The sequence below is a fragment of the Girardinichthys multiradiatus genome, chromosome 2 (assembly GCF_021462225.1).
Source record: "Girardinichthys multiradiatus isolate DD_20200921_A chromosome 2, DD_fGirMul_XY1, whole genome shotgun sequence".
NCBI lineage: Eukaryota > Metazoa > Chordata > Actinopteri > Cyprinodontiformes > Goodeidae > Girardinichthys > Girardinichthys multiradiatus.
The window spans coordinates 47,246,559-47,272,813 of NC_061795.1; the positions used below are offsets into that span (position 1 = coordinate 47,246,559).

Genomic DNA, 26,255 nt, shown 5'->3' on the forward strand with positions numbered 1-26,255 from the left:
TGAGTTTTATATCAAGGTACCTTTGCATCATTGTCCCAATTAGGTGGGAGGTAGTGGTGAAACAGCAGCTCAGACAGGGAAAGAGGGGAGGACAGGAGGTTGAGCTGGCGAAACTCCAGCAGGACAAACAGGTGGGATGAAGGGATAGGGCCCTGGATTATATGGGAAGAATAAAACCTCTCATTAGGGAACAGTTTCCTGTAAAACTCCCATTTAGGTGAACACTACTGACTGTTTACTTTAACAACTAATTCACATTATTTAAAATTCACATTAAGCACTTAAACAATTGTATTTTATTCCATGTATTCCATGTATTGACCAAGTTTGTGTCAGATCCCAGGCAAAACTGTGGTAATTATATTTAGCCCTAAAACCTTTGAGAACTACCATGAAAATGTACTTTTGTATTCTGGATGACATGACTTTGGCCTCCAATGCTACAGCAATAAACATCTGAGTCTTCTTTAATCTGGATTTATGGTTAACGCGCACTTTAAACAAGTCTCTAGGGCAACATTCATTTTCTACAGGATACTGTATATATAAAATCAGGAATGTCCTATCTCAAACTTGTTTCTTATCTTGTCACACATGTTGGAGTAAGTAAAACAGTGGTTTAGGTGGTTGTAAACATGAAGAAAAGAAGCGCAGATCTGATATGTACAAATATGTCCCTTATGCACAAAATGCATCCTCTGCATCTGTCATCTGATTAGTTAACATTATTATTAGGTCATTACTGCATCATTTGAGTAGCACTTGTTTAAATTCAGTAGTAGTAATGCCTATGTGCTCCTAACAAGCTGTTTTTAAGCTGCAATGCCACATATCTTTCCAGTGTGTCCAAAGCCCCAGCAGTCTGACTTGGCTGGACATGAAAGTGAATATATTACAGTATCAGATTCCTAGAAAAGAGTTGTTGGAACATTATTTACTTAAAGCCACACATTTTGTAAGGCACTGAAAGGCAAGGAAGATACACAATATTATGACAAGGGTATAAATAAACAGTACATGTGTTTGTCACATCTAGGCAGAAAATTTGCATTGCCATTTTGCCCTGAGTACCTCAAGTGTCTGGATGTGATGGGGCTGTCATGGTTGACAAGCCTCTTCAACTTTGCGTGGCAGACCGGGGTGGTGGTCCCACTTCATAAGAAGGGTGACTGGAGGGTGTGTTCCAACTACAGGGGGATCACACTCCTCAGCCTCCCTGGTAAGGCCTACGCCAGGGTATTGGAGAGGAGAGTCCAACCGATAGCCGAACCTCGGCTTCAGGAGGAGCAGTGTGGTTTTCATCCTGGCTGTGGAACACTGGACCAGCTCTATACCCTCTACAGGGTACTCGAGGGTTAATGGGAGTTTGCCCAACCGGTCCACATGTGTTTTGTGGACCTGGAGAAGGCATTCGACTGTGTCCCTCGTGATGCCCTGTGGGGGGTGCTCCAGAAGTACAGAGTCGGGGGCCTTTATTAAGGGCCATCCAGTCTCTTCACAAGTGGAACAGGAGTTTGGTCCGCATTGCCAGCACAAAGTCGGACCTGTTCCCCATGCATGTTGGACTCCGCCAGGGCTGCCCTTTGTCACCGGTCCTGTTCATAACTTTTATGGACAGGATTCTTAGGCGCAGCCAAGGGCCGGAGGGGGTCTGGTTTGGGGACCAGTCGATTTCTTCTCTTCTTTTTGCAGATTTCGTGGTCCTGCCGGCCCTCTCTAGCCAAGACCCAGCATGCATTAGGGCAGTTCGCACCCAAGTATGAAGCGACTGGGATGAAGATCACCTCCATCAAGGCCATGGTTCTCAACCGGAAAAGGGTAGCTTGTCCTCTTCTGGTTGGAGGGGAGTTCCTGCCTCAAGTGGAGGAGTTCAAATATCTCGGGGTCTTTTTCACAAGTGAGGGGAGAAAAGAGAAGTAGATCGACAGACGGATCGGTGCTGCTGCAGTAATGGGGACGCTGTGCCGTTCCGTTGTGGTGAAGAGAGAGCTGAGCCGAAAAGCGAAGCTCTCAATTTACCGGTCGGTCTACGTTCCTACCCTCACCTATGGCCATGAACTTTGGGTCATGACCGAAAGAACGAGATCCCGGATACAAGCGGCTGAAATGAGCTTCATCCATAGGGTGGCCGGGCACTCCCTTAGAGATAGGGTGAGGAGCTCGGCCATCCGGGAGGAACTCAGAGCAGAGCTGCTGCTCCTCCACATCAAGAGGAGCCAGTTGAGGCGGCTTGGGCATCGGATGCCTCCTGGACGCCTCCCTCGGGAGATGTTCCAGGTGTGTCCCAACAGGAGGAGGCCCAGGGGACAGCCCAGGACACGCTAGAGGGACTGTGTCTCTTGGCTGGCCTGGGAACGCCTTGGGCTCCCCCCAGAGGAGCTGGAGGAGGTGTCTGGGGAGAGGGACGTCTGGGTGTCTCTACTGAGTCCGCTTCCCCCATGACCCGGTCCCGGATGAAGCGGAAGACAATGAGTACAAGTACCTGCTGCAATCAAAGTTTTAACAGGTACCTCCTAAAATGATTACATCAGTCCTCCCTACATTGACTACTTGTAATGTAGACTAATGCTTATTACATATATATTCATAAAAGGCACTGTTTTATCATGTCATTAAGATCATGCTGGCCAATGCTCCACAAGTTAAGCTGCTGTCACGTTGTTTACTATCTTGTGATGTAAGTCAGAAAATGTATTATGTGGGTTTCAACACAAGAAAATTAAGCAGATTTTTGTGGAACATTAAGTCCTATTACATCACTGAAGTATGTGTTTTACTTTTAAAGCATTCCCTATCTAAATAGTGCATGGGCATTGGGATCAAGGGTGTGGAATTTAGTTTTATGTTGTGTTAAGACTGCTTGCTTACTTTTAGTGGGATGTTACCACCTCATTTTATGGATTTATTCATATTTGAGAATCAACGTATTGCCTAGAAATTACATTTCAATGTTTTATGACCGTCCCCAAGTGGTCAGATAAATGTTAGTTAATTTTTTCAAAATGTAGGTTAGGACACCAGTTTGACTTTGTCACGATGTGTGTGTGTGTGTGTGTGTGTGTGTGTGTGTGTGATCCTCTCCTGAAGAGATCTGATAGTGGGCGTGGTGCACAGCTGAAAGCCGCACATCTCCAAACAATCTTCGGCTGTAGCGTTTAAAAGGAGTTGCTGGACGAGCATTCTTCACCTGATGGTGTACACGTTAGTGGTAAAGTCAAGCCTCTGAATCCCCAGTTCCAGGTTTGTAACTCTTTGTGAACTTAGATACGGTACTCTTTTGATCTCTGCCCACCAAAGCTTGCCTCCTCTGCTACTACCCTCCAGGTCTAGAAGCTGACTGAATCCCAAATTTCTCCTGCCAACTCTCTAATGACTGTGTTCATATTAGACAAACTACCCACCAGCCGTCGTCCGCAGCACCTAGTCGCTCCGGCCGGCCTGCCCGCTGTCTGACGCACCTATGGACTCGCAAAACCAGACATGCCCCTGGACCAATCCCTCCAACAAAGCTCACCACCAGCATTGCTACTCCACCTCAGAGCTGTTTCCCACACATCCGCACCATATGCTACCACTTTTCCCAATAAACACTTCTGATCAACCTTCCCTGAGAGCTCTACTAACTCTCCTTCACAGAGGACCAGATCCCTGCTTCCCGTTCCCCAGTGATTTTTTTCCTCACGGTGTAAATACATTTTTAAGAAAACTTTGAATTGTCTCAGTGTGGTTCTGCATGTGGGTCAGAAAAATCCAGTCTAATATGACAGACTTAAAGGAAAATGATGATCATTAATGCTGACACCATAGTGTACCAAGGGATTAATATCATTAATAGGTCATTACCGCGTTATCTGAGTCACATCCGTCCTTTAGCTATGGTGCAAAATTGCTGTATAAACTGTATGTGACAGATGTGAGCTCATCCGCATAATTTTTCGACATGTTTTAATGGAATTTGTTGTCTGCTGGGGAACCAGCTCCAACATGTTTTTTTTTTTACTAAGCCTAAATCTTGCCTTTTTAAAGAGCATATGTTTGATTCAACAACCATTTGCAAACTAGTGATTTTAGAATGCTCTTCCTTTTCTTTTCTATGTTTATACCTTGTCTTGTAAAGCCATTTGGGTCGTGCTTCTAAGACAAAGCATAAATAAAATCCTGAGTTGAGTATTTCCCTTTGCTTGGGGATGCTGTAAAGTTTAGAAAAGTTTAATAATTTTTGTACTTGGATCCTCTTATTTAAATTTCACAAACCTGAAGCATCCTCTAAACATAAAACGTACACTGAAAATAACTATTTCAAATTGTGGTGGGGACTGAAATTTTGTTTTAATTTCATTTATGTCTAAAACAAAAGTCAGCAGCATTTAACAATTGAACTACAGATACACTGTATGTGGTTATATGCATATTACTGTGCTACATCACTGAGCAACATAATTTTTGTCAGGTACTTCCCACTGGTGCAAGTTGGGCAGTATTTTGTAATGTATTTTTTTCTATTTCATTCCCCCTGCAAAGCATGGGATTGGATTCATGGCTGGATTCTCAAAGGACCCACAAATAAAAAGAAGAAAATTCCTGATTTTTATTTCTGCAAATATTTTTTATTCAACTTTCTTATGTCTTCTAATCAGTCTTCATCTCCCAGCAGCTCAACAAGAACCTCATTTTAAAGGCACATTAGTCATTTTCAGTGACTAAAAAAAGAAAAGGAAACTTACTAATCCTACAGCCCACTGGTGCCCAAGACAGGACATTAGCAGAGTTTTTCCTGATCCAGCTTGGCCAGCAAGAACTGTCACTTTTCCTGCACATCCCTGCAGAAAGCTCTCCAAAGTCAGCCTGGATTCTGGCCACCCGTAATCACCATCTGGCTCTAATTTTGGTGAAAAAGGTTTGAAAGATTTTTCACACTTTTATATCTTTGTTCCTCAGTCATGAACAACATTCACTTTTATTTCATCGTTAGGCTTCACATACATTTATGGTACTTCTGCGGAACAACAAAAACAACAGAAAGCCAATCCTGACCTGGTGTTCTACTGCCTCTTTCTGTAGAGCTGGGTGTCTGATCGGGTCTGTCCTTGACTCTGTTTGCAGTTCTTATGCTGACCCAAATTTTGTCCGGCTGCACGTCCTTCACCAGGCCCTCTGACAGTCGCTTCCACCTTGTCTGCAGTAAACATGCCACTTCACTCTTGTACTGCTCCCAGTAATCTGTAAAAACAAGCTGTTCGTTTAATGAACTGCAGGACAATGTGGCTCAAACATGTGACTGCAGTTTCTGTTTTCAGTAATTAGAAAACTAAAGAATAGATGTAAGATAATTTAGTTTTGGGGGTCTGTGTTAAATAAAGTTAGTGAACCCAAAGTCAAGATATGTTTGATGCCCTAGTTGGAGCTGAGACAGATTGCTTGAATTCTGGCGCATCTTTTCCAAAGATCTGATTTGAAAGCAGTAATTTAGTGTTAAATAGAAATAAGGATGCAAGAAGTCTGTCTTTAACTAATCCATGAACAGAACTCAAGGGAATGTATACATTGTTTTAAGCAGTTTTCTTTAGAAAGTTATTAGCGGTAATTTCATTAGTTGCAGAAATAACTTGTTTGGATTAATACAGAAACAACACTTTCTGAAGGCTCATGCTAAAGTCTAAGGTAGGATACTGACAGATAAAAATCCTACTTGAAAAAATCCAAACTAGCCTGTTAATGTTCATTAATAATATTGGGTGGCAGATTCACAAAGATATATGCCAATGCTAAATGTGTGCAAATCCAAGTTTGTGGATCCTTTATTTCTAAAGTTGTGTTAAAGGCAGACATGCAACTAAAATCGCTCCATCAGACTAACAATCTCTCGACATGTAGCTGTGTACATTCATATTAGGCATTATGTATGCATTTAGAGGAAATTATCCCTATATTGTATGAAAAAAATACCAGCTGCAGAAAGCTGGATGTAATTTTTGGCACGAAAAAGGAAATGAGCAACTTGTTGCAATGATGGCTTTGGAAAAAAGCAAAGGAATGTCAGAGAAGTGATGATTCACCCATGTTTTCAAATTATTTTTCTAATCCACATTTTATATATATATATATTAAGACCCATCTGTAAGATCCATCTGTATTAGATATATAATCTGAGGCCCACTGAGAAATCTGTCTCACTGATGAATACAGGGAACACTAAACAACGAGTACTAGGCTTAGTTTATATATTTATGTTTAAATGAGCATGTAAAACCAAAGTCTGATTGGCAGCACAGACCTGGCCAATAAAGCTGAATCGTATTCTTCATAAGAGACGTAATCGTTTCATTTTTTTGTGTGAATCTGCAGGCTTCGACGTGCCTGTCATTTTATGCTGGTACACCTGGATTTCCTCACTGAGGGACAATAAAGTTTATTTCTATTCTATTTTCAAGGACTATACTGTAAATGTTGTGAAATATGTTCTGAGAATTCAAACCATTTGGCATTAATCAGAATCCGAATCAGCTTTATTCGCTAAGTTTGTGCACACAAAAAAGGAATTTGACTGCGGTTCCACTTTGCTCTCAATCAAGATATTTTAACACAGAAAGAGCATGCCTTGTGAGAATTGCACATGTGGATTTTCATCAATCGAGACATACTTGTACAACTACTACATGTTACTTCACTACTTTTTGTTGCTTTTCTGTTCTTACCTAAAGTATTTAGAAACTATTACGTTAAAACCAATTCTAGGGTTATCGAATGTGAATGTAGCATATATTTTACGATCTTGCATGCATGTTTTACCAATCCGTGGGCGTTTGGGGAGCTGCTCCTCTGCAGGCGACACTAAAGGTTGCTGATCCGTCCCACTGGAAGTAGCATCTATTATACAAAAGAATAGATAAGAAGGCCCAATGCATGCAAATACATATAAAACACTTCAACACAAAAAGTTTAATATTCTACAACAACAGTAAGAGGTGTGTAAGCGTCTGGATAATTTGCAATATCCCTTAGCTATCACCTAAAGTTTTAAATCATCTTGAAATGACTAAAGGGAAAGGTGGGGGATTTCCTGGCTGAAAAAAGACAAAAGCCTTAAACGTTCTGTGCAGCTCTGTCCAAAAAAAAACTCTGCTTTCATTTTCACTTTTTATAGGTTTTATTTGGTGTTGGTTCAGTAATGTTAAAACTCAAATCAACAAAACTTAGTAAATAGCACTGTTACTGTGGCAAAACATCCACGAAGAATTGTTGACTCAGAGTTAAATTTAAAAATGTTTTCAGGATTATTTTCTCAATAATAGAATGTATGAATTGAAATTTTAAATTTCAATTTATTAGAAAAATTTAAGTTATTGAAGCCATGAAAAAAAATTGTACAAGGTTTTTGTATGACCAAAACTACAGAACAAGTTTAAATTTCTCTTGCTTTGCAAATCTGAAAACCTTTAAGCATTTGACTTTTGTTGTATGTGATTTTTTTTCAGTTAAACCAGTTTTCAACTGGAAGAAGACAGTTGTGATCATCATTGGCACAACTTAAATTAACTGATGAAAAGTAAACTTCAATGACCTGCATTTTCCACAGATCCTGTTTCTGTCGGTAAAACCTTCAACACATCAGCTGAACAAGCAGAAAGGGTAGAATAAATATATCAATAATGAATGAAAATTATTTATAGATAATATGATTATACATTTATAGTCTAAAACAATTAAGCTCTAAATTCAGCTCCTGAAAAGAAAAGTCCAATTTGGATGTTCTTTGGTCCATGTGGAGACCAGTGATGGGTATCTAAATGATCCATTTTGCACAAAGCAGACACGTCCACAAAGGGGACCAGAAGACAGGTAAGATCCTTCGTTAAAAACATTGACAGCATTGGCACTGATGGAGTTTTATGGGGATACCTCTAGGTTTGCATGAGACCAGGTGAGTGTTGTGCATTTCAATATGGAACCAAAATGTACATACTTGCACCCACACACATTGTGAAGGTTTTGGTTTTCTTCTTGAATGATTGTCCTAGGTTCTGTCTTAGGAAAGGTAAGGCATGCAGGCAAGGATATCACTGACTTAATGCTATACCCTCAGAACTCCTTGAATCAAAACCAGGGTTGACCTGATGTCAGACTCTATGGCTCTCAGCACAATAATACCACCATAATGCTTCACTTCAGAACATAGTTGGGATTTATCTAACCCCTTCCCCTTTGATAACACATGCTCAAACAATGAGGGACAATTTGTTTTATTAAAATGAAATAGGTTTGTCAAAGATCATCAGAATAAAAGACTGGCAGAGAAGTGTCACTTCACTGAACCGGATTGTCTTGCCACACCCTTATCAGCTTCCGTGTCAAAGAAGCACGAAGCTTCACAGCTTTTCTTTGACCATGAGGGATTTCCTGTGCTGTTTCTTTTGCAGACTGTTTCAGTTTCTTTTTTGCTAAAACTTTAGATAAGTGTAACGAGCTGTAATGAATAAGATGTTATTCATTCAGCCAACTAATAGTCAAACTAAACACTAATTCTGAAATCAGAAAAGGACAGCCTCTCTCACTGTTGGGTCTTTAAAGAAAATCAAGGGGGGTAGCTGCTGCGATGTGACAAAAATGTTTATCCAAAAATTATTATGGCATACCACTATTTCATACTCACTGCATGCATTTCCGGCCACAGACACAATCTTCGACTCAAGATGCATGGGAATGCCTTCGCACAGAAGACAGACACTCTGAAGGAAGTCGCTGCATTCTGCAGTGTTGGTGTGTCTGAAGTACTCCAGCATGGCTTTAATGTAATCTGATGCTGCAGCAGAGCCAGCGGTTGCTTGTCTGTTAAACCACATGGCATCATTTGGCATTGTTTGGCCAAGCTGCGTTATGACTGAGTCCGACTGACAGCAAAGGATGCGGAGCAGCTCTGAGTATTCCTGAGTCAAGATGGAGTTCACATTTCCATCGTCAGGGTCAAGCTCCTCATCCATGATCAGACTCCATCAGCTGATGCACACAAAAATTACATTAATTATACTATGAATAATATTGGCTTGTTTCAGAAACTAAAGATCCATTTGTTTTCCAATCAGTGAACACACCATACATAAGTGCTACAACAGCAACACTCTTCTGTTTGGAAGCTATTAATGTGTGAAGAACACTCTAAATAACTGTTTGAGGGTCGAAAGCTCAAAAGATGTTATATACTTTCAAAAAGGAAACTGTGCTTTCTATGGAGCAATGTCAGCTCTTTTATTCTGCCTCTCACAAAGGAGAATTAGATGTTAAACAGGAAGCTGAACGTTTGAGGGCAAAATTGTTCTGTTTTATCCTTTGGAAGAGGTCACTTCTATCTGTCACAGATCACACCGGATTAGGAAATGGTGGCAGAGTCCTTAGAGTTTCATCATACTGCAACATGCTGATGTTTATTAGTAATGCTAACCACATTATCCTAATGTAAGCTGCTAGCTCAAGCATTTATATGCTGCTCCCGGCAATAAAGCCTTTCTGATTCTGATTCTAGTTTAGGTACTGTCCAATATAAGCTGGACTCGGACTTAAACAATTCCTCAAAAAAATTGAGTAACGCGATTACTTAAACTCCTCAAGGCAACTTATCGCCTCGAGGCTTCATTAAATTTTGTTTTACCATTCGGCACACTGCATTCTGGCTGGGTTGGTATTTGTGTTGCACAACACATGCCTACATGCTGATACATGGATGCCAAGTGCGGTTATCAGCTACGGTGGGAGATGACGTGGACCAAAAGAAGCACAGAGAAAAGTATCAAAAGTGTGGGATCACTTTAAAGTTAACAGAAAAGAAAACAGTGCAGTCAATGTAATGTAAAACTGAACTAGTATTCTGATATTTCTGGCCGTCATAGGAAATACTGAAATGTTTCACTTTGACCAAACTTAATGAGGAGCATTGCTTTTTAAATGTTGCTTTCTAAGATACAATGGCTTTGTGTGTGTATGTATTTACATTTGTTCAGAGATTTCCACTTGCAAATAATCTAAACTTATACATTTTGGTTATGTGCTTTGTGCATTTTAGGACTCAGTCGTAATGTCCTTTCTTGCTAGATGTCGAAGAGAAATTTCCATTTTATGTACACTTAATGCACACTAAAGTATATTATCTTATCTCATCTTCTCCCTTTGCTCTCCAGCCTCTTTGCTGTCGAATTACTGTCCAATAAAGGTCACTGGTACCAAAATAGTAAACTCTGTAACCATTGTGTCACAGTTTTCAAATAGTTTTACCCCTGTGGAGCTGTGAAACATCTACTGCTCTTTCACACATGGGCTAGAGACTTTCACAGGATGAAGACAAACCATAAAAATATGGTGTCTCGGTATAAAAAATTTAAAACAAAGTTTACAACATGATCTAACTGCATTAATCAATGAGTAAAAATTATTTCCACTAATATTAAAATGATGGTGTATTTAATTACAGTTATAAAACATTTATTAAACATCAATTTGCTATTACCCTAATTAAAAAAAGAAAAACAGTTATTAAAAACAAAATTTTTGAAAATAAATAATTTCTCCATTCAAAAGTAAGGAAAAACTATTACAGGTATCTTTTAGCCAGCTCACCAGCAGCACACCGCACCGCTATGTATGCTCAACACAGCCAAAGAAAACTCAGGTTATTTCAACACTTTTCCTAGACTCTCATTAAAAGGACCAGATAAACTATAAGAGGGAGAATTTTAGCCTTCTGAAATTTCATAATACTCTGATAGCGATAACCGGCCCATTCCTACTCCTACAGTTCATAATTACTGATCCTTCATGGCAGATTGCTCCTTAAAATTCATTCACAGTTACAATAAATGAATGAAAGACTTAACGATAAAACATTATTCTGATGCACATGTGAAATCGCAGCTTTTTCCTTTCAGAATTAGGTTGGACACAGCTGCTGTAAGTTTAAATGGATCTAGTAGAAAAAAGTTTAATATCTAATGAGATGTTGCACATTACATTGTCAAGGTACCAAAAAAAACAACGCAGATAAACATTGGTGAGCTATATTACGGTTTCTAAATGAGTAAATTAAATAAGATGATTTCTTTTAGTTGGTTTTTACTGTATTTATAATTCTCTGCCATAACCTGAAGGAATTTACTGTATTTGCAGAGTTTAAATGATGCAGAAACTTTTCTCTCTTTGAGAAATAACTCTTCTAAAAACAACTAAATTTGGAGAAGCGCTTGTTTGTTGCATATGATGATGGCAACCTCAAATGAAAAAGCCGAACCCAGACCACGTGATCCCGTATCTTTGCATGAAACAATAAAATGGAACTTTAGTTTAGTTTGGAAGTCTTTGGTAGTGTTTTTTCGTTTTGTTTTTTGATTGTGTTTGTTATCACAGATTTAGAATAAAACTCGGCTTGGTAATTCAGTGAAGGTTTGAGCTAAGTAAGTTAGAGGGCGCGGTGCGTCATCCGTATTAATCTTTCTAGCTTAAACAAAACGTCCTAATATCTGGTGGTAACCCCAACGCTAGCCCTACTTATGTTTGTCCCTGTAGACATATAAACCAGGGAGTGTTTCATTCAGCCAGCTTGGTCTCTCTTGGGTCCCATGCAGTGAGGCTCGTCTGTGTCCTGAAATATTTTCCAGCCGAGGTCGTCTGAGGTAACGCGCACCACAGTCCTGCGTCATTCTAAGCAGCCCATTAAAACTGCTCCGGCTCAAACTGCACAGCCTTAGACAGGACGGCCTCAGACTGCAGCTGCTTTATCCCTTTTTGCTTGTTGGGAATAAACCCGAGAAGTAGGAGTAAATGACTTACCACTGGCTGGTATCGCACACCGCGCTTCACTACAGCCACACTCTGTGTTTCTTGAAAACGAAACCAAGCAAAGAATAAATGCATCATTTTTGGTTTCGTTTTTTACTTGGCCCAACAGGGGCGGATTGTTGCTTTATCTATCCATCTATCTGTGCGTTGTAAGGACATATAATATAGAGGGACGTAGCAGGTCTGGAGCGGATAACCACTGTGCGTCGTTAGTTCCGATCTAGCTGGGTGGTCCGGGATAAGAACCCAGTCTGTGCCGTGACTATTATAGCGCTGGGTTGGTTACATAAGATTTAAATCAGTGGGTGAGCTTCTTCCAGGCAACATACAAGCAGTAAAGCATAAATAAATAAAGAAGCCTGGTATTTCTGCTGTGTAAAACTCCCCAGTAACTTTTAGAATCAATTTTAATAACTTATCGTTATGTAGGCTATAATAGTGATATGTAGGACGAGTTTACATCATCAAATTAAATAAATTATCTTAAACTCCACCATATATTTTTCAGATGCATTAAACCATTGTTTTTAATGTTTGGAATATCAAATGTTTTCTCTGTTTGCTCTGAATGGTTATCCACCTTATTTGATTGTGTTCATATTAATATTGATTGTGTGCAGATTGTATGGCAGGCTCACGTCTGTTAGTCTGTCCCATACTACTGTCAGTGTGTGAATGAATGGCTGGGTGACTGGTTGTAGTGTAAAACACTTCGGAGTCCTCGGTCTTGATAAAGTGCTATATAAGTGCAGGCCATTTAGATGTAATCAAGTTACAAACACAAACATCAGTATTTTTACTGGGAATTTATGTGATAATCAAACACAAAGTTGTTGTAATTGTCAGGATCTGCCATTTTGGGTTTTTTGTTAGTTTTGTGTTTTTCTGTTCCTTCTGATTAGTAGTTTACTTCTGTTAAGTTATAACTGTCTAGATTCTGATGTTCATGTGTTTCTCTTTAGATCTAGTTTGTTCCCCATGTTTGTTATTTAGTATAGTTTTCTTTTGGTTAGTCCCTTGTGTTTATGTTCTCTGTCTGGTCTCATTAGTTGCAGTCTGTCACTTAGTGTTCTGTGTTTGTTTACTTTTCCCAGTTAGGTTTTTCCTCATGTGGTCAGATTAGTCTGGTTAGTTGTTACTCTCCAGATTATTATAGTTATCGTTATGTAGGCTATAATAGTGATATGTAGGACGAGTTTACATCATCAAGTTTGGTTATAGTAGATCTGTTATCCTGAGTTCTGTTATTTAGTCTTGTTTCCCCTACTAATTAGTTTCTATCAGATATATTCCCCCTCAGTTCCCTGTAGCTTGTCCTCACACCTGTTCATTATTCATCTGATTACCCGCCTCCCTTTCTCATTGGTCTACACGGCACTTCCCTCTGTTTATAAGCTTACTGGTTCTCACTGTCACTCGCTGGTTCCTCCTGTAACCTCCCTGATGTCCCCTGGTTCCTGGTCTATGTTTTGTCTGTTAATGTAAGTCCGTTGCTTTGTTATTATTAAAGGAAGAAGATTGCATCGCACAATGCTGCTTCCAAATGTTTGTCTGCGCTTTGGTCCAAACCAACCACAAACCCTGACAGTAATTAAAAGTGATCATCCCAAAAATTATTCAAGTAAGAGTAAAATCATATTTGGTAAAAAGGCTACTCAAGTACTGAGTAACTGTTAGATCATGACATCTTTTTAAATTTGTGAAAATTATATAAGGGCACAGACAAAAATATGTAAATGTAAATTCTGCTTTTTTAAAGAATAAAATAAAAAATGAAAAAACACCTCTGACGGACTAGCACCCTGTCCAGGAAGCACCAATCTCAGCTAATGACTACTGAAGAAAAGCACCAGACCCAGGACCCTGTAAGGATACGCAGGTAAAGACTGGGGATGGATGGATAACAAATGCAGCCAGAAAAAACACACATTTCTAAATCACAATTTTTCACAAGATAAAGCTTCTCAAACCGATACTTATGTGTAATGTATACATTTATATATTAGAACAGCACAAAGTACTTCCAGTGATAATATATTCTGTTTACTGTATGGCAGGCTCAGCAGATAGAAAATAGAATTAAAATCCTGAAGCTTGTTTCCAAACAAAAAGTGAATTCAGTGAATCAGAGGTGGGTAGAGTAGCCAGGAACTGAACTCAAGTAAAAGTAAAAAGTATGGTGTAGTATAATTACTCCTAGAAGTACATTTTTTGTAAAAAGTAAATGTAACTAGTTACTACCCACCTCTGCAAATGTGCAACTAACTGTGTAACTAACTAATAGTACTGGACACAATCGTACACACTGACACTTATTACTACAGCATTTTTTCATATATGAATTTGAGTTTTTTATTTACCTGTACAGATTAAACAAAACAAACTAAATAATAACGGCCACAAGACCTAACCTAATATGACATTTTGTTATTGGAGGTAATTTTACACATTTACATAAAATGCTAAAAACCTTTTTTGGATTATTACAATGCAGAACAGCTTGAAAAGGAAGAAAATGACATTTTAAATTTTAAACAATGCAGCAGTTTTATTGTTTGCATAACATTTATTTCTAGCTGTTTACAGATAAATCATTTTGCTAATACTAATAGTTTATATACAAGATATTTCAAAACTGAATATTTGATGTACTGTATTTAGAAATGAATTTACTAGATGTGATGCAAAGTTTTATTTGTCAAAGCAGTGTAATCAGTAAAGTATATTAACATATCAACAAATAAACACATTTTTTCAGTGGTTAGATAGGTAGTGGTATTTAACAAGCATCTAATACATGAATTCATGAAACAAACAATACATGCAATTTTAGAGAAAATAAAAAAAAACATTTAATGCTAAGTTGTTAAATGTGTAAAGTGATTAAATATTCCTCAGAAATTTCAATAATAAGAAGATTGTCAGATAAAAAATAAGTTGAGACAGTGAATGAGATCACCCAGGAAAAATGATATAGAGTGTTTTCATTACAATAAATCTAAATATATGTGTAGTTATGGAGATGGAAAAGTATTCCCACTGATTAGATGAGCAGGTGCCTGCTGCACGAGTGCCTCAGCTGGAAGCTGAATGTTATCTGAGTCCAACACCAGTAAAGTTCATCTGTAGATGTTTCTGAACTGCAGCTTAAAGCAGCAGGCCATGCCACATTGCTACAGGCTGCCGGATGGAGCGCACCATCAAGGTCCAATGCTCATCTTCTGAGCTTCTGTCCTTCCCTACACTAAGCTGTCCAAGCAGACATTTGGTCGATCTCCCTGTTGACTGCGTCTCATACACTGAGACTAAGATTTTAGACTGCTCCAGAGGAAAGTCTGGCAGGGAGAACATGAGGACCTCATTGAAGACAGTCACAGGGCAGCGGGGGACAGCAGAGGTCTTCTGGTACCTCAGCTTGCTCTGATTGCATTGAATGCTGATCCTGGCATACAGGACTGTAGGACACATACACATATAGTGAGTCAGTATGAAGATGAGTGAAATCTTTATGTGTTTGGATTTAAGTTTGGGAATCACCTGCAGCAGAGGATGTCTCAGTGAGGGCGGTTCTGACCTTCAACAGGGCGATCTCGAGCCTCTGAGAAGTTGGAAGATACTTTAATGACAGCAGTACTTCTCCAACGAGATCCTGCACAGAGAGTAAGAGACTGGCGGTCCATTTTAAAAACAGCACTCATATTAAATATTGGAGGTAGACTTGGTGAGAATACCCTGACTTCCCATGTTGAATTCAAAATTATTTTATTTTATTCTCAAAAAATTAAGATAGTTGACACTCTTTTTAGGATTGAACGACCCAGCGACGTTATTCCATGCAATGTTCTGAGTAATTTGAAAATAAGAGCTCCACCTCAGACTTATTGGGCCTCAGTTAGCAAGTTACAAGTTAAAGATCATGACATGGTTTGCCTGAAAGGAGAAAGCTTCTTCTCTTTAAAAAATAATATGTCAGCACAACTTCCATTTGCAAAGTTGCATCTGAATGAACCTCAAGCCTTCTAGCACCACATACCAACTGTCAAGCACGACAGAGGAGGGATCATGATTTTGACTTGTTTCGCAGCCACAGGACATGGACATCTTGAAATCACTACACTGAGTGGACAACGGTTTCTTCTGTTTACCAAACAATTCTGCAGCCAAATGTAGGACTAAACTGTAGCTCCAGATTGTGCTGTGCAAGATGACAGCCTGTAACTTTTTTTATTAATCCAGGAGGAATTTAAAACTGTTTGCATTCTCCTTAAATCAAGGCTGTTAAAATAGTTTCCATGTTTAGAAAAAATAACTTCCAGGGTCAGAAGGAAGTGACATTTTATATTTCACTTGTCTAGCTTTCTGTGTTTGTGTGCCTAGTTTAACATTACCTTCTGGGGTGTCTGCAGATCTTTTTGTAGCTCCAGAGGGTAGGTGATGTTTAGCTGACCCAGAGGAACCCTGATCTCTCCTAGCACTGTGTTTCTGGAGAACCTATCAAAATCCCTCACCTGATACAGACACATAAAAAACAAACAAAAAAAAACATTTTAAATTAATTTCCAATCCATTAGTTTAGATATAATCTGTAGCTGTCAATTTTTGAACTCTGTTTGTTAAAATTGTCAATAAGATGTTAGACGTGTTTGTGTGGTGCAGCACCTCCATCCTAAGGGTGATGCGATGAAGCAGGTCCTTGTCCTCTTGCAGAATGCAGCTAAACTGGTCTCCATATAAAGGGCTACAGCTGCCTTTCACAACGCGGGTGCGCCACTCCTGCATCACTGTCCACAGCACAGGTGGTGTCGTTTGACCCTAACAGGATCGGCGCAGAAACCAGCAACCTGTCAGCATATCTTTACCACATGTTTCTGTATAAAAGTGCTATGAATTACGGGTCAGCACATCTTCAACTCACAAGCCACCTTAGACCACAAGACACATTTAAACTGCCTAAAACTTTGATTTTTTTGCAATGGTTTGAGTTTCAGTTGTCATGTTAACCACTCAAAGGTACTGAAATTATTAACCAGATTAACCCATGCACCTTTGTATAGTATTCTTAGTCCAGTCTGTCTTGATGTTGGGGTTTGGGAACAGAACCAACATTCCTCCAATCAGCAGACACACATTCACAGCATTACCTCCTGTTCTTTTAATCCTTCCACTTCTGTTCCTTTTGGTCCAGCCAACATGAGGCGTATCTTCACAAACGGCTTCAGGCCTGAGATCTGGCTGCTGTCCACCAGCCCCTCCACCTGCAACACGGTGACCACCAGACATGCCTGCAGCTGATCGTAGTAGACGGAGAAACGCAGCGAGCCATGAACCTGATGAAGGAGGTTTCTGGTGAAATTAAGTAATGTGATTTTTTTCTATAACCTATCATCATGTAAATACATCTCCTCCTTGCAATTATGTTAAGAAACGCCTGAGATCTCCAGAGCTGTAAACTGAATACACATTTGTTTTTCATTCCGCTCACACTCCTGATGATCAATTAATTTTTAATTGATTTAGTCTTTTAATTGTTGGACTCTGTTTTTTTTTACACACCATTTCTTTATTTTCGCCTATTTTAGCTCAATAAATTATGAAACACAATTTAATCATGTAATATGTCCTGTTTGTTTGAGTTTTTATTTATACAACTTTATTTATAGAACTAAAAAAATACCATCCAATAAATTAAATTGAGACAATGTGCAAACTCTGCCTCTCCTTAAAAAGAAATGTCTTTCATAGCAACGAGGGAAGGAAAAGAAATAAAATTAGTATTTTTCAGTCTCTGTTACCTTCTTAATGGTTTTGTGCTCTCGCATGTCGCCCTCTGCGTGGCTGGATTCTGCCGGAAATGATGCTTGGGACAAACAGCGACTCAGTCTGCGAGCTTCAGAACTCACATCCTCCACCTACAGACATGAGTTTGGCTTAAAACAGCTTTTGGTTTATTTCTCAAACCTACCAAATTTGCCTAACGTAAACTGATATCTAATTACACTGCCTTGCAAAACAACTCCTTTATATTTTCCTCACATTACAACTACAAACTGGTATAAATGTGTTACTCATTTATTAGAATGACCAAAACCCAGACATAAGTCCAATTGAGAATTTCTGGTAGTCTTGAAAACTAATATTCACAGGTGCCCTTCATTCAATCACTGAGGTTGAGCTATTTTGAAAAGAAGAACTGGGCAATAATTTGGGTGTCTAGATGCATAAACATTGTACCAACAAACCCTAAAAGCCTTGGATCTGCAACTGGAGTGAAAGCTGGGTCTAGAAAGTTGTGTAAGGGGTCAGGTTGCAGGGGCAGAATATAAATGCAAAATGCAATAATGAGGTAATACTTTTGCAAGGCACTATAATTTACCTAATGTTTGGAATAAATACACCTTCCAGAAATCATGTCATTTAAATGTCAACATTTTATATAACTCTAAATGTTTAGGTTTTGGGATAAGGCTACAGATGTAACCTCCTGTTTTTAAATTTAAGCAGAACTTTACTGCAGCATTAGTCTTGAGTTGTTAAGTTATCAGCAGACTGTCCAAATAACTGGATGAGCCAAGTCAAACACATTTGTCATGTAAGAGAGCATAACACAAACACCACACCCATCATGTGCTTTATGTTGCCCACTTCTCCTGCAGATATAATAACACTGCTGACGACACATTTCACACCACCTTAAAACAACTTTTTGTTTGGTGTGCTTGTATCGCCACTGGACATGACAAACAGAAACATGACCTAAAATATGTCCTAAGATATATTTTTCTTGACATAAAGCTAATGTCCTGGTATTTATAATAACTTTAGGTCTAAATTACTGTTTGATTTCCAGATCACCTTCTGAATCCATCAGTACAGTCATATTTGAGAAATTTGATGCTCGTTTGTCTGAATAACAGTTTAGAAAGTTTAGAAAACAACCTTTAAGCAGGTATTAAACATATTTTTCATTAAACCCATATTTTTTAACTAAAAATGTCTTTTTATTGATCTGATGTAATATTCTAATCTTAAATGTTGGATTCTCAGTGACTGTAGGCGAAAAATCATCATAATTAACAGAAATAAAGGCTTGAAAACATCAGTCTGTATGAATTAATCTATTTAATGCGTTTTACTTACTGAAATAAATCAACTTTCCAGTGGCATTCTAATTTATTGAATATAAATGTATTTTCAGGTCAAAGTCCTTAAATTGTGTTATGCCCCAAAAATATTTGTTATTTCTAATTCACATAAATATGAACCATGTTAATTTATTTATTCATTCTTTGGGTTTTGTTTACATAACTTATAGAAGCAACATGTTATGTTTAAGTCACATTAAGTGAGTTTTTCTCACTTTTAAATTAGGTTAAAAAACATTTTTATATAGATGAATTTTCATTGCCCTGTGATCGACTGGCAACTTGTTCAGGGTTCAGATGGATGGATGGACGGACGGGCAGATGGACGGACGGACAAATGGATGGATGGATGGATGGATGGATGGATGGATGGATGAATGGATGGATGGATGGACGGACGGGCAGATGGATGGATGGATGGATGAATGGATGGATGGATGGATGGATGGACGGACGGACGGACGGACGGACGGACAAATGGATGGATGGACAGATGGATGGATGGATGGATGGATGGATGGATGGATGGATGGACAGATGGATGGATGGATGGATGGATGGATGGATGGACGGACGGACGGGCAGATGGATGGATGGATGGACGGACGGGCAGATGGATGGATGGATGGATGGATGGATGGATGGATGGATGGATGGATGGATGGATGGATGGACAGATGGATGCATTTTCACTCCGTTTTCTTCAACAATTGGTCAAAAATAAAGTTCTGTGCCCTGAGTTTTGACTGAAAGGCAACAGGTTGTTTTTTTACCCTCTTCATCCAACAATTCATTTGTTATCTCTTCCTAAAAGCAAAATTTGTTTGTGTTGAGAGTCTTTATATTCTCAGTTTTAAATTACCTTAGTGCTTGTAGGAACTGAGTAGCTTTCTGCAGTCGATGGTTTTTCCTCTGAATATAACAGATCACTGTTCACTGGAACAAAAAGCATAAGCACCCTTAAATCTATAAATCTATTTGTTGACTGGACACCAGTCCTCAAAATATGCAGCTCTGTGAGACAGAGTGAACTCCTCTGACCTGTGTCCTGATGGGAGTATGAAGTGTGTGTCTGAAAGAAGCATCTGAAGATCTGCCAGATCAAGATTCCCACTGCCACGAGGAGCAGAAGGATGGAGATTCCCAGAATGCAGTACTTGACTGCTTCTGAGAAGGGTATCCTGAGCTCTCTGCTGGTTGAAAGCAGCCTCACATTGGCTGGAACCTCCACAAAGGTCAACATGTCTCTGCATCCATGTGACCTCTATGTGCTCTGCAATAGGGTCAGAAAGACTAAGGTTATGTCCTGTAATGGTTTCGGCAGTTGTAGAAATACTCAAGCTTGTCTCTTTTTAATTAGGGATGCTTTTTGGTTTGTAAGTGTGTAGAGGGGGCACCAGTTGAACTTCAACACTATGTAGAGAAACATTTCATTTGTAAACAGTATTGGTATTAAATGACCTAGAATTACCCTATTTCTATACTTACTGCAAATGTGTGTCAAAAAAAAACTGACTGCTAAATTTATTAGCCGATTTATATTTAACAATTCATAAATCCAGTTTCTAAAATATAAAAGTAGGACATTTTAACACAGAAGAAAATCACATTTAACAGGATTCCTCTTATAAATAAACCCACTTTTAATTTATAAATATAAATAAGTGTAAAGCTTGTGTCACTCTCAAAACTATGAACAAGGAGCAAATAAATACAGAAACGTTCAAACAACACAGAGGAAACAGCATAGTAAGGAGCTCCACAATCAGCACATAAAGACAGGAGAGGATGTCACAACTACATATTAAAGGAGAATCCAACAAAGTTTTAGTTGGGTTCTAGGGTTCGAGGCTACCCTTTTGTGCCAAACACTGTCAGATATGACTCTAAAACTAGGAAAGGTTCCAACCTCGCTATTTGTCAATATTTTGGTTTAAAAATATCTCAGCGGCCATGTTTAGACTTGGAACACTGGTCCTGGCTAAATGACGATCCAAGCAGATCAGCTTCACAATGTCTATTTAAACGTGGGATCAAAATCCCAGAAACATCAGAAGGGATGTTAACATTACGGATACATTCAGAACCAGCTTTACTTGACAGATTTGTGCACCCAAACCAAGATTTTGACTTATTCCATTTTGCTGTATATTTATATACAGTATATATAGTCATTCAGTCATTTTCTACCGCTGCTTCCATAGTGGGTCGCAGGGAATCTGGTGTCTATCTCAGGCAGTCTATGGGCGTGAGGCGGGGCACACCCTGGACAGGTCGCCAGTCCTTCATAGGGCAACACAGACACACACCCATTCACACCTAAATTAGAGAAACCAACAGCCAGGTTTTTGGACTGTGAGAGGAAGCCAGAGTACCTGGAGAGAACCCACACATGAATGGGGAGAACATGCAAACTCCATGAAGAAGAAGAAAGACCCCTGGCCGGGAGTTGAACACAGGACCTTCTTGCTGCAAGGCAACAGTGCTACCAACTGCACCACGGTGCAGCCCTATATATAAATATATCACAAGGGAAATCAAAATAAAAGCTTCATTTTGTAGATTGGCATATACACAGTATTTTTGCAAAAGAGAAGGTCAAGGTTGAATTGACAAGGGCCCATTTTCAATCCCTTTAGTCACATCTCTATGGAGTTTTTTTGGTTGAAACATTGTTGATCTGTTTAATTATGTAACTTAAAATTTGTAATATGAGAGAAGTAAATGCAAACTGAGCTCTAAGAGTTCATTGAATTAGATGCAAGCACACAAACAGTGATCATTTTAACCTGTAATTTAGTCCATCTAATGAGCTCTACATCTGTCCTGGGCTCTCCTTACTGACTGCTTTTCATCTGGAGGAGCAGCAGCTCTGCTTCTAGCTCCCCACAATATCTCTAAAGCTGAGTCCAGGAACCCTACAAAGCTCATTTCAGCTGTTTATATCCAGGATCTCGTTCTTTTGGTGATGATCCATACCTCACAACCATAGGTTGACGTAAGTAGACACACAGACCAGTGAATCAGAACTTCACTTTTTGGCTCAGCTCTTTCTTCTCCACAGCACACTGGAGCAGCACCTGCATTTCAGCAGACAAGGGCCCAGCTCTGCTCCTGGAGCATCTTAGCATCACTGGAGAGCAAAACATCTTGTCTTCCAATTGAGTTATAGACATACTTCCCTTGTAAGCTTTTTCAAGATCCACCAAAACACATGTAGACCAGATAACCAAACTTCCCTGACCCCTCACTGGGTCTTTGATGGTAATGGTCTGGTCCACTGGTCTACTGTTTCATACACAGTCTGAAGGTCACACTGCTTCTCCTTATTCAGGGGTTTGACAATCAATTGGAGCATCCTTTCCAACACCCTGGAGTAAGCTTTCACAAGGAGAGAAATTTGATCCTCTTTCTTTGGAACATACTTTCTGGTCCCCTTTCCTGAAAATTATGATCACTAAACTGCTCTGCCTTTTACACAGGACTGTCACAGTCTTCTGTGTGATGTTAAAGAGGTGAGTGAACCACAAGAAACCTCATAAATCCAGAGGCCTCAGCTTCTCAGAGTGAATATCATGCGCCCCTGGTGCCTTCCCTCATATATCATTTAAAAGTGTAAAGTATGGGATCTTGTAATGTTAGAGGATTTTGAGTGGCTGGTTTGGCTAGAAAAGTTCTACATAATTTAGTCCTTTCAGGTAACTCTACTGATAGAAGGGGGTTACCTGATGTTAGTGGTGGATACTTAAGTCTGTATGGACCGATTGTTGGGCTAAACTGATGCAGACAAAAACAAAAGCCTTTAAATTGTTTTTATGTATTTAGTTAAATTCTGACTAGTTTGTTTTATTGCTTTTGTTTCGTATTGTGCATCATATCTTTGTTTTAATTTCCTGACTCTGGCCCTTTAGTTTTTGTTATTTCCTCTCCTTCCTGCTTTCTGTACAATCAGATTTGAGTTTGCATCTTACTTCACCTGCCTTTCTTAGCTGGCTGCCATCAACATCCCTCTGATTTCCTTTGTTCTCAGTAAGACTCCATTTTTCTCCCTGTTTGGGGTTTCATCATTTCAAGCTTTGCTCTAGGTTCATTTGGTTCTGAATGTTTTTTGCTGGCTTCCTTCATTGCAGCATGTATGTGACCTGTCCCAACCATTCTACCAACGCTATGTCTAGTTTCTGCCAGTTACAGGAAGACATTTACATTCAGAAAATGCGATTTTAAAATAAATTGCTTTTATTGTTTCAGTTTGGCCATAAAAAGTAGCTGTTTAAACATCAAATCCAAACAAATCCTGAAAGAAAATGAAAGTCATGGACTCACAATATAAGCCATTGATTAAGTTGATATGTGACAGAACAATTTCGACAAGTGAATTTGGAATCACTCCAGCTAGCTGAGCCATTGTAACAAGATTAGACATGAAAGGCTAAATATTCATTACTGAGAAGCAAATGAGGACAATTTTAGGTTTTTGGGAAGTAAATTGTGTTTTTTTAATGGATTTGCAACACACAGTCTTTACAGACCAAAGCTCCAAAGACAGCTATAAAAGTGCCTTGGTACTGTAATTTTTATTATTTTCATTTGATGTTTATATGAAAGAGACCGAACAACATGCCTCCTTGAAGTAAACAAATAGTCAGTCAGTCATTTTCTACCACTTGTTCCATAGTGGGTCACGGGGGAGCTGGTGCCTATCTCCAGCAGTGTATGGGTGAGAGGCGGGGTACACCCTGGACAGGTTGCCAGTCCATCGCAGGGCAACACACAAACAACCACGCACACACTCATTCATACACCTAAGGGCAATTTAGAGAGACCAATTAACCTAACAGGCATGTCTTTGGACTGTGGGAGGAAGCTGGAGTACCTGGTGAGAACCCATGCATGCACAGGGAGAACATGCAGAAAGACCCCAGGCTGGGAATTGAACCTAGGACCTTCTTGCTGCAAGGCAACAGTGCTACCAACTGCACCACCATGCAGCCCTGCACTATGCAGTAAACAAATATTTTCTCTTGAATTCCAATCAGCAGAACAAATTTAGGTTACAGACACATCTGACTGTCACCGAGGAACCATAAATGTTCTACTGGGATAAAAAGAATATGTACAGGTCCTTCTCAAAATATTAGCATATTGTGATAAAGTTCATTATTTTCCATAATGTCATGATTAAAATTTAACATTCATATATTTTAGATACATTGCACACTAACTGAAATATTTCAGGTCTTTTATTGTCTTAATACGGATGATTTTGGCATACAGCTCATGAAAACCCAAAATTCCTATCTCACAAAATTAGCATATCATTAAAAGGGTCTCTAAACGAGCTATGAACCTAATCATCTGAATCTACGAGTTAACTCTAAACACCTGCAAAAGATTCCTGAGGCCTTTAAAACTCCCAGCCTGGTTCATCACTCAAAACCCCAATCATGGGTAAGACTGCAGACCTGACTGCTGTCCAGAAGGCCACTATTGACACCCTCAAGCAAGAGGGTAAGACACAGAAAGACATTTCTGAACGAATAGGCTGTTCCCAGAGTGCTGTATCAAGGCACCTCAGTGGGAAGTCTGTGGGAAGGAAAAAGTGTGTCAGAAAACGCTGCACAACGAGAAGAGGTGACCGGACCCTGAGGAAGATTGTGGAGAAGGGCCGATTCCAGACCTTGGGGGACCTGCGGAAGCAGTGGACTGAGTCTGGAGTAGAAACATCCAGAGCCACCGTGCACAGGCGTGTGCAGGAAATGGGCTACAGGTGCCGCATTCCCCAGACCTGGGCTACAGAGAAGCAGCACTGGACTGTTGCTCAGTGGTCCAAAGTACTTTTTTCAGATGAAAGCAAATTCTGCATGTCATTCGGAAATCAAGGTGCCAGAGTCTGGAGGAAGACTGGGGAGAAGGAAATGCCAAAATGCCAGAAGTCCAGTGTCAAGTACCCACAGTCAGTGATGGTCTGGGGTGCCGTGTCAGCTGCTGGTGTTGGTCCACTGTGTTTTATCAAGGGCAGGGTCAATGCAGCTAGCTATCAGGAGATTTTGGAGCACTTCATGCTTCCATCTGCTGAAAAGCTTTATGGAGATGAAGATTTCATTTTTCAGCACGACCTGGCACCTGCTCACAGTGCCAAAACCACTGGTAAATGGTTTACTGACCATGGTATCACTGTGCTCAATTGGCCTGCCAACTCTCCTGACCTGAACCCCATAGAGAATCTGTGGGATATTGTGAAGAGAACGTTGAGACACTCAAGACCCAACACTCTGGATGAGCTAAAGGCCGCTATCGAAGCATCCTGGGCCTCCATAAGACCTCAGCAGTGCCACAGGCTGCATTGAAGCAGTCATTTCTGCAAAAGGATTCCCGACCAAGTATTGAGTGCATAACTGTACATTATTATTTGAAGGTTGACGTTTTTTGTATTAAAAACACTTTTCTTTTATTGGTCGGATGAAATATGCTAATTTTGTGAGATAGGAATTTTGGGTTTTCATGAGCTGTATGCCAAAATAATCCGTATTAAGACAATAAAAGACCTGAAATATTTCAGTTAGTGTGCAATGAATCTAAAATATATGAATATTAAATTTTCATCATTACATTATAGAAAATAATGAACTTTATCACAATATGCTAATTTTTTGAGAAGGACCTGTATATCGCTGCTGCTTGGTTGTAGGCAGACAATATTATCTCCTTTACAGATATGCCTTAATCAAATAGCACATAACCTGCTCACTCACTATGCAAATCCTGATGACTGTTGGAAAAACAAAAATTGGCAGGTAGTGACAGGTATTCCCAGTTAAATAAAACCTACATCTCATTCACACATACTGTACAAATTTTCTGTAAAACATTTCCTAAAATAAAGACAAACCTTGTGTACTTCTGTGTAAACCTGGCAGTTTCCATCTGTAAGAACTTAAAGCAAATAAAACATTTACCTGCTAAACTTTACATATTCTCGCTTCCTTTCTTCCAAAAAATCTTATTTCCATGCTGTAAATCCTGATTTAAAGTCATTCAGTTGTCAGAGAAACAAAAGAAGCTCCCTGTAAGAGCAATTCCAACTAATGTCATATCATTAAACTGTTCCTCCTGCTTTGCAAACTCTAGACACACCCTCTCGTTCCTTTTTCCCTGCTCACACATTCAGCACCTGACTTTTTGCAGAGCATTCTGGGGAAACAGGTTGGAGAAGATTCAAATGATGTCTCAGGAAACTTATTATAAGAGGTTAGGTACTCCTCTGTTTAAACATTTCTCTGCAGGTTCACTGGT

General features: G+C 39.4%; 2 protein-coding genes across 4 annotated transcripts in view; both read right to left on the bottom strand.

Moving 5' to 3' along the window:
* nlrc5 (NLR family, CARD domain containing 5) overlaps positions 1-11,982 on the bottom strand; it is a 48,159-nt gene extending 36,177 nt beyond the window's left edge. For both annotated transcript variants that reach the window (XM_047385380.1, XM_047385375.1), the window contains exons 1-6: positions 11,812-11,982; positions 8,651-8,994; positions 6,790-6,867; positions 5,035-5,220; positions 4,725-4,879; positions 21-152 (exon numbers count right to left, since the gene is read on the bottom strand). In XM_047385380.1, the coding sequence (XP_047241336.1) occupies positions 21-152; positions 4,725-4,879; positions 5,035-5,220; positions 6,790-6,867; positions 8,651-8,978 (879 nt within the window). In that variant the 5' untranslated portion in view covers positions 8,979-8,994; positions 11,812-11,982. The remainder of the gene's footprint in view (positions 1-20; positions 153-4,724; positions 4,880-5,034; positions 5,221-6,789; positions 6,868-8,650; positions 8,995-11,811) is intronic.
* Positions 11,983-14,341: 2,359 nt separating this feature from the next.
* Positions 14,342-26,033, bottom strand: syt19 (synaptotagmin XIX). Of its 2 annotated transcripts, none has more exons than XM_047385414.1 (9): positions 25,919-26,033; positions 20,004-20,235; positions 19,825-19,898; positions 17,613-17,729; positions 16,962-17,147; positions 16,480-16,632; positions 16,209-16,328; positions 15,358-15,418; positions 14,342-15,275 (listed from the first exon to the last, which is right to left on the bottom strand). In XM_047385414.1, the coding sequence occupies exons 2-9, from the start codon at positions 20,203-20,205 to the stop codon at positions 14,968-14,970; spliced, it is 1,221 nt and encodes a 406-aa protein (XP_047241370.1). In that variant the 5' UTR covers positions 20,206-20,235; positions 25,919-26,033; the 3' UTR covers positions 14,342-14,967. The 2 variants fall into 2 exon arrangements, with proteins under 2 accessions (XP_047241370.1, XP_047241361.1); XM_047385405.1 differs by having other exon boundaries at positions 15,358-15,469.
* Positions 26,034-26,255: the final 222 nt, after the last annotated feature.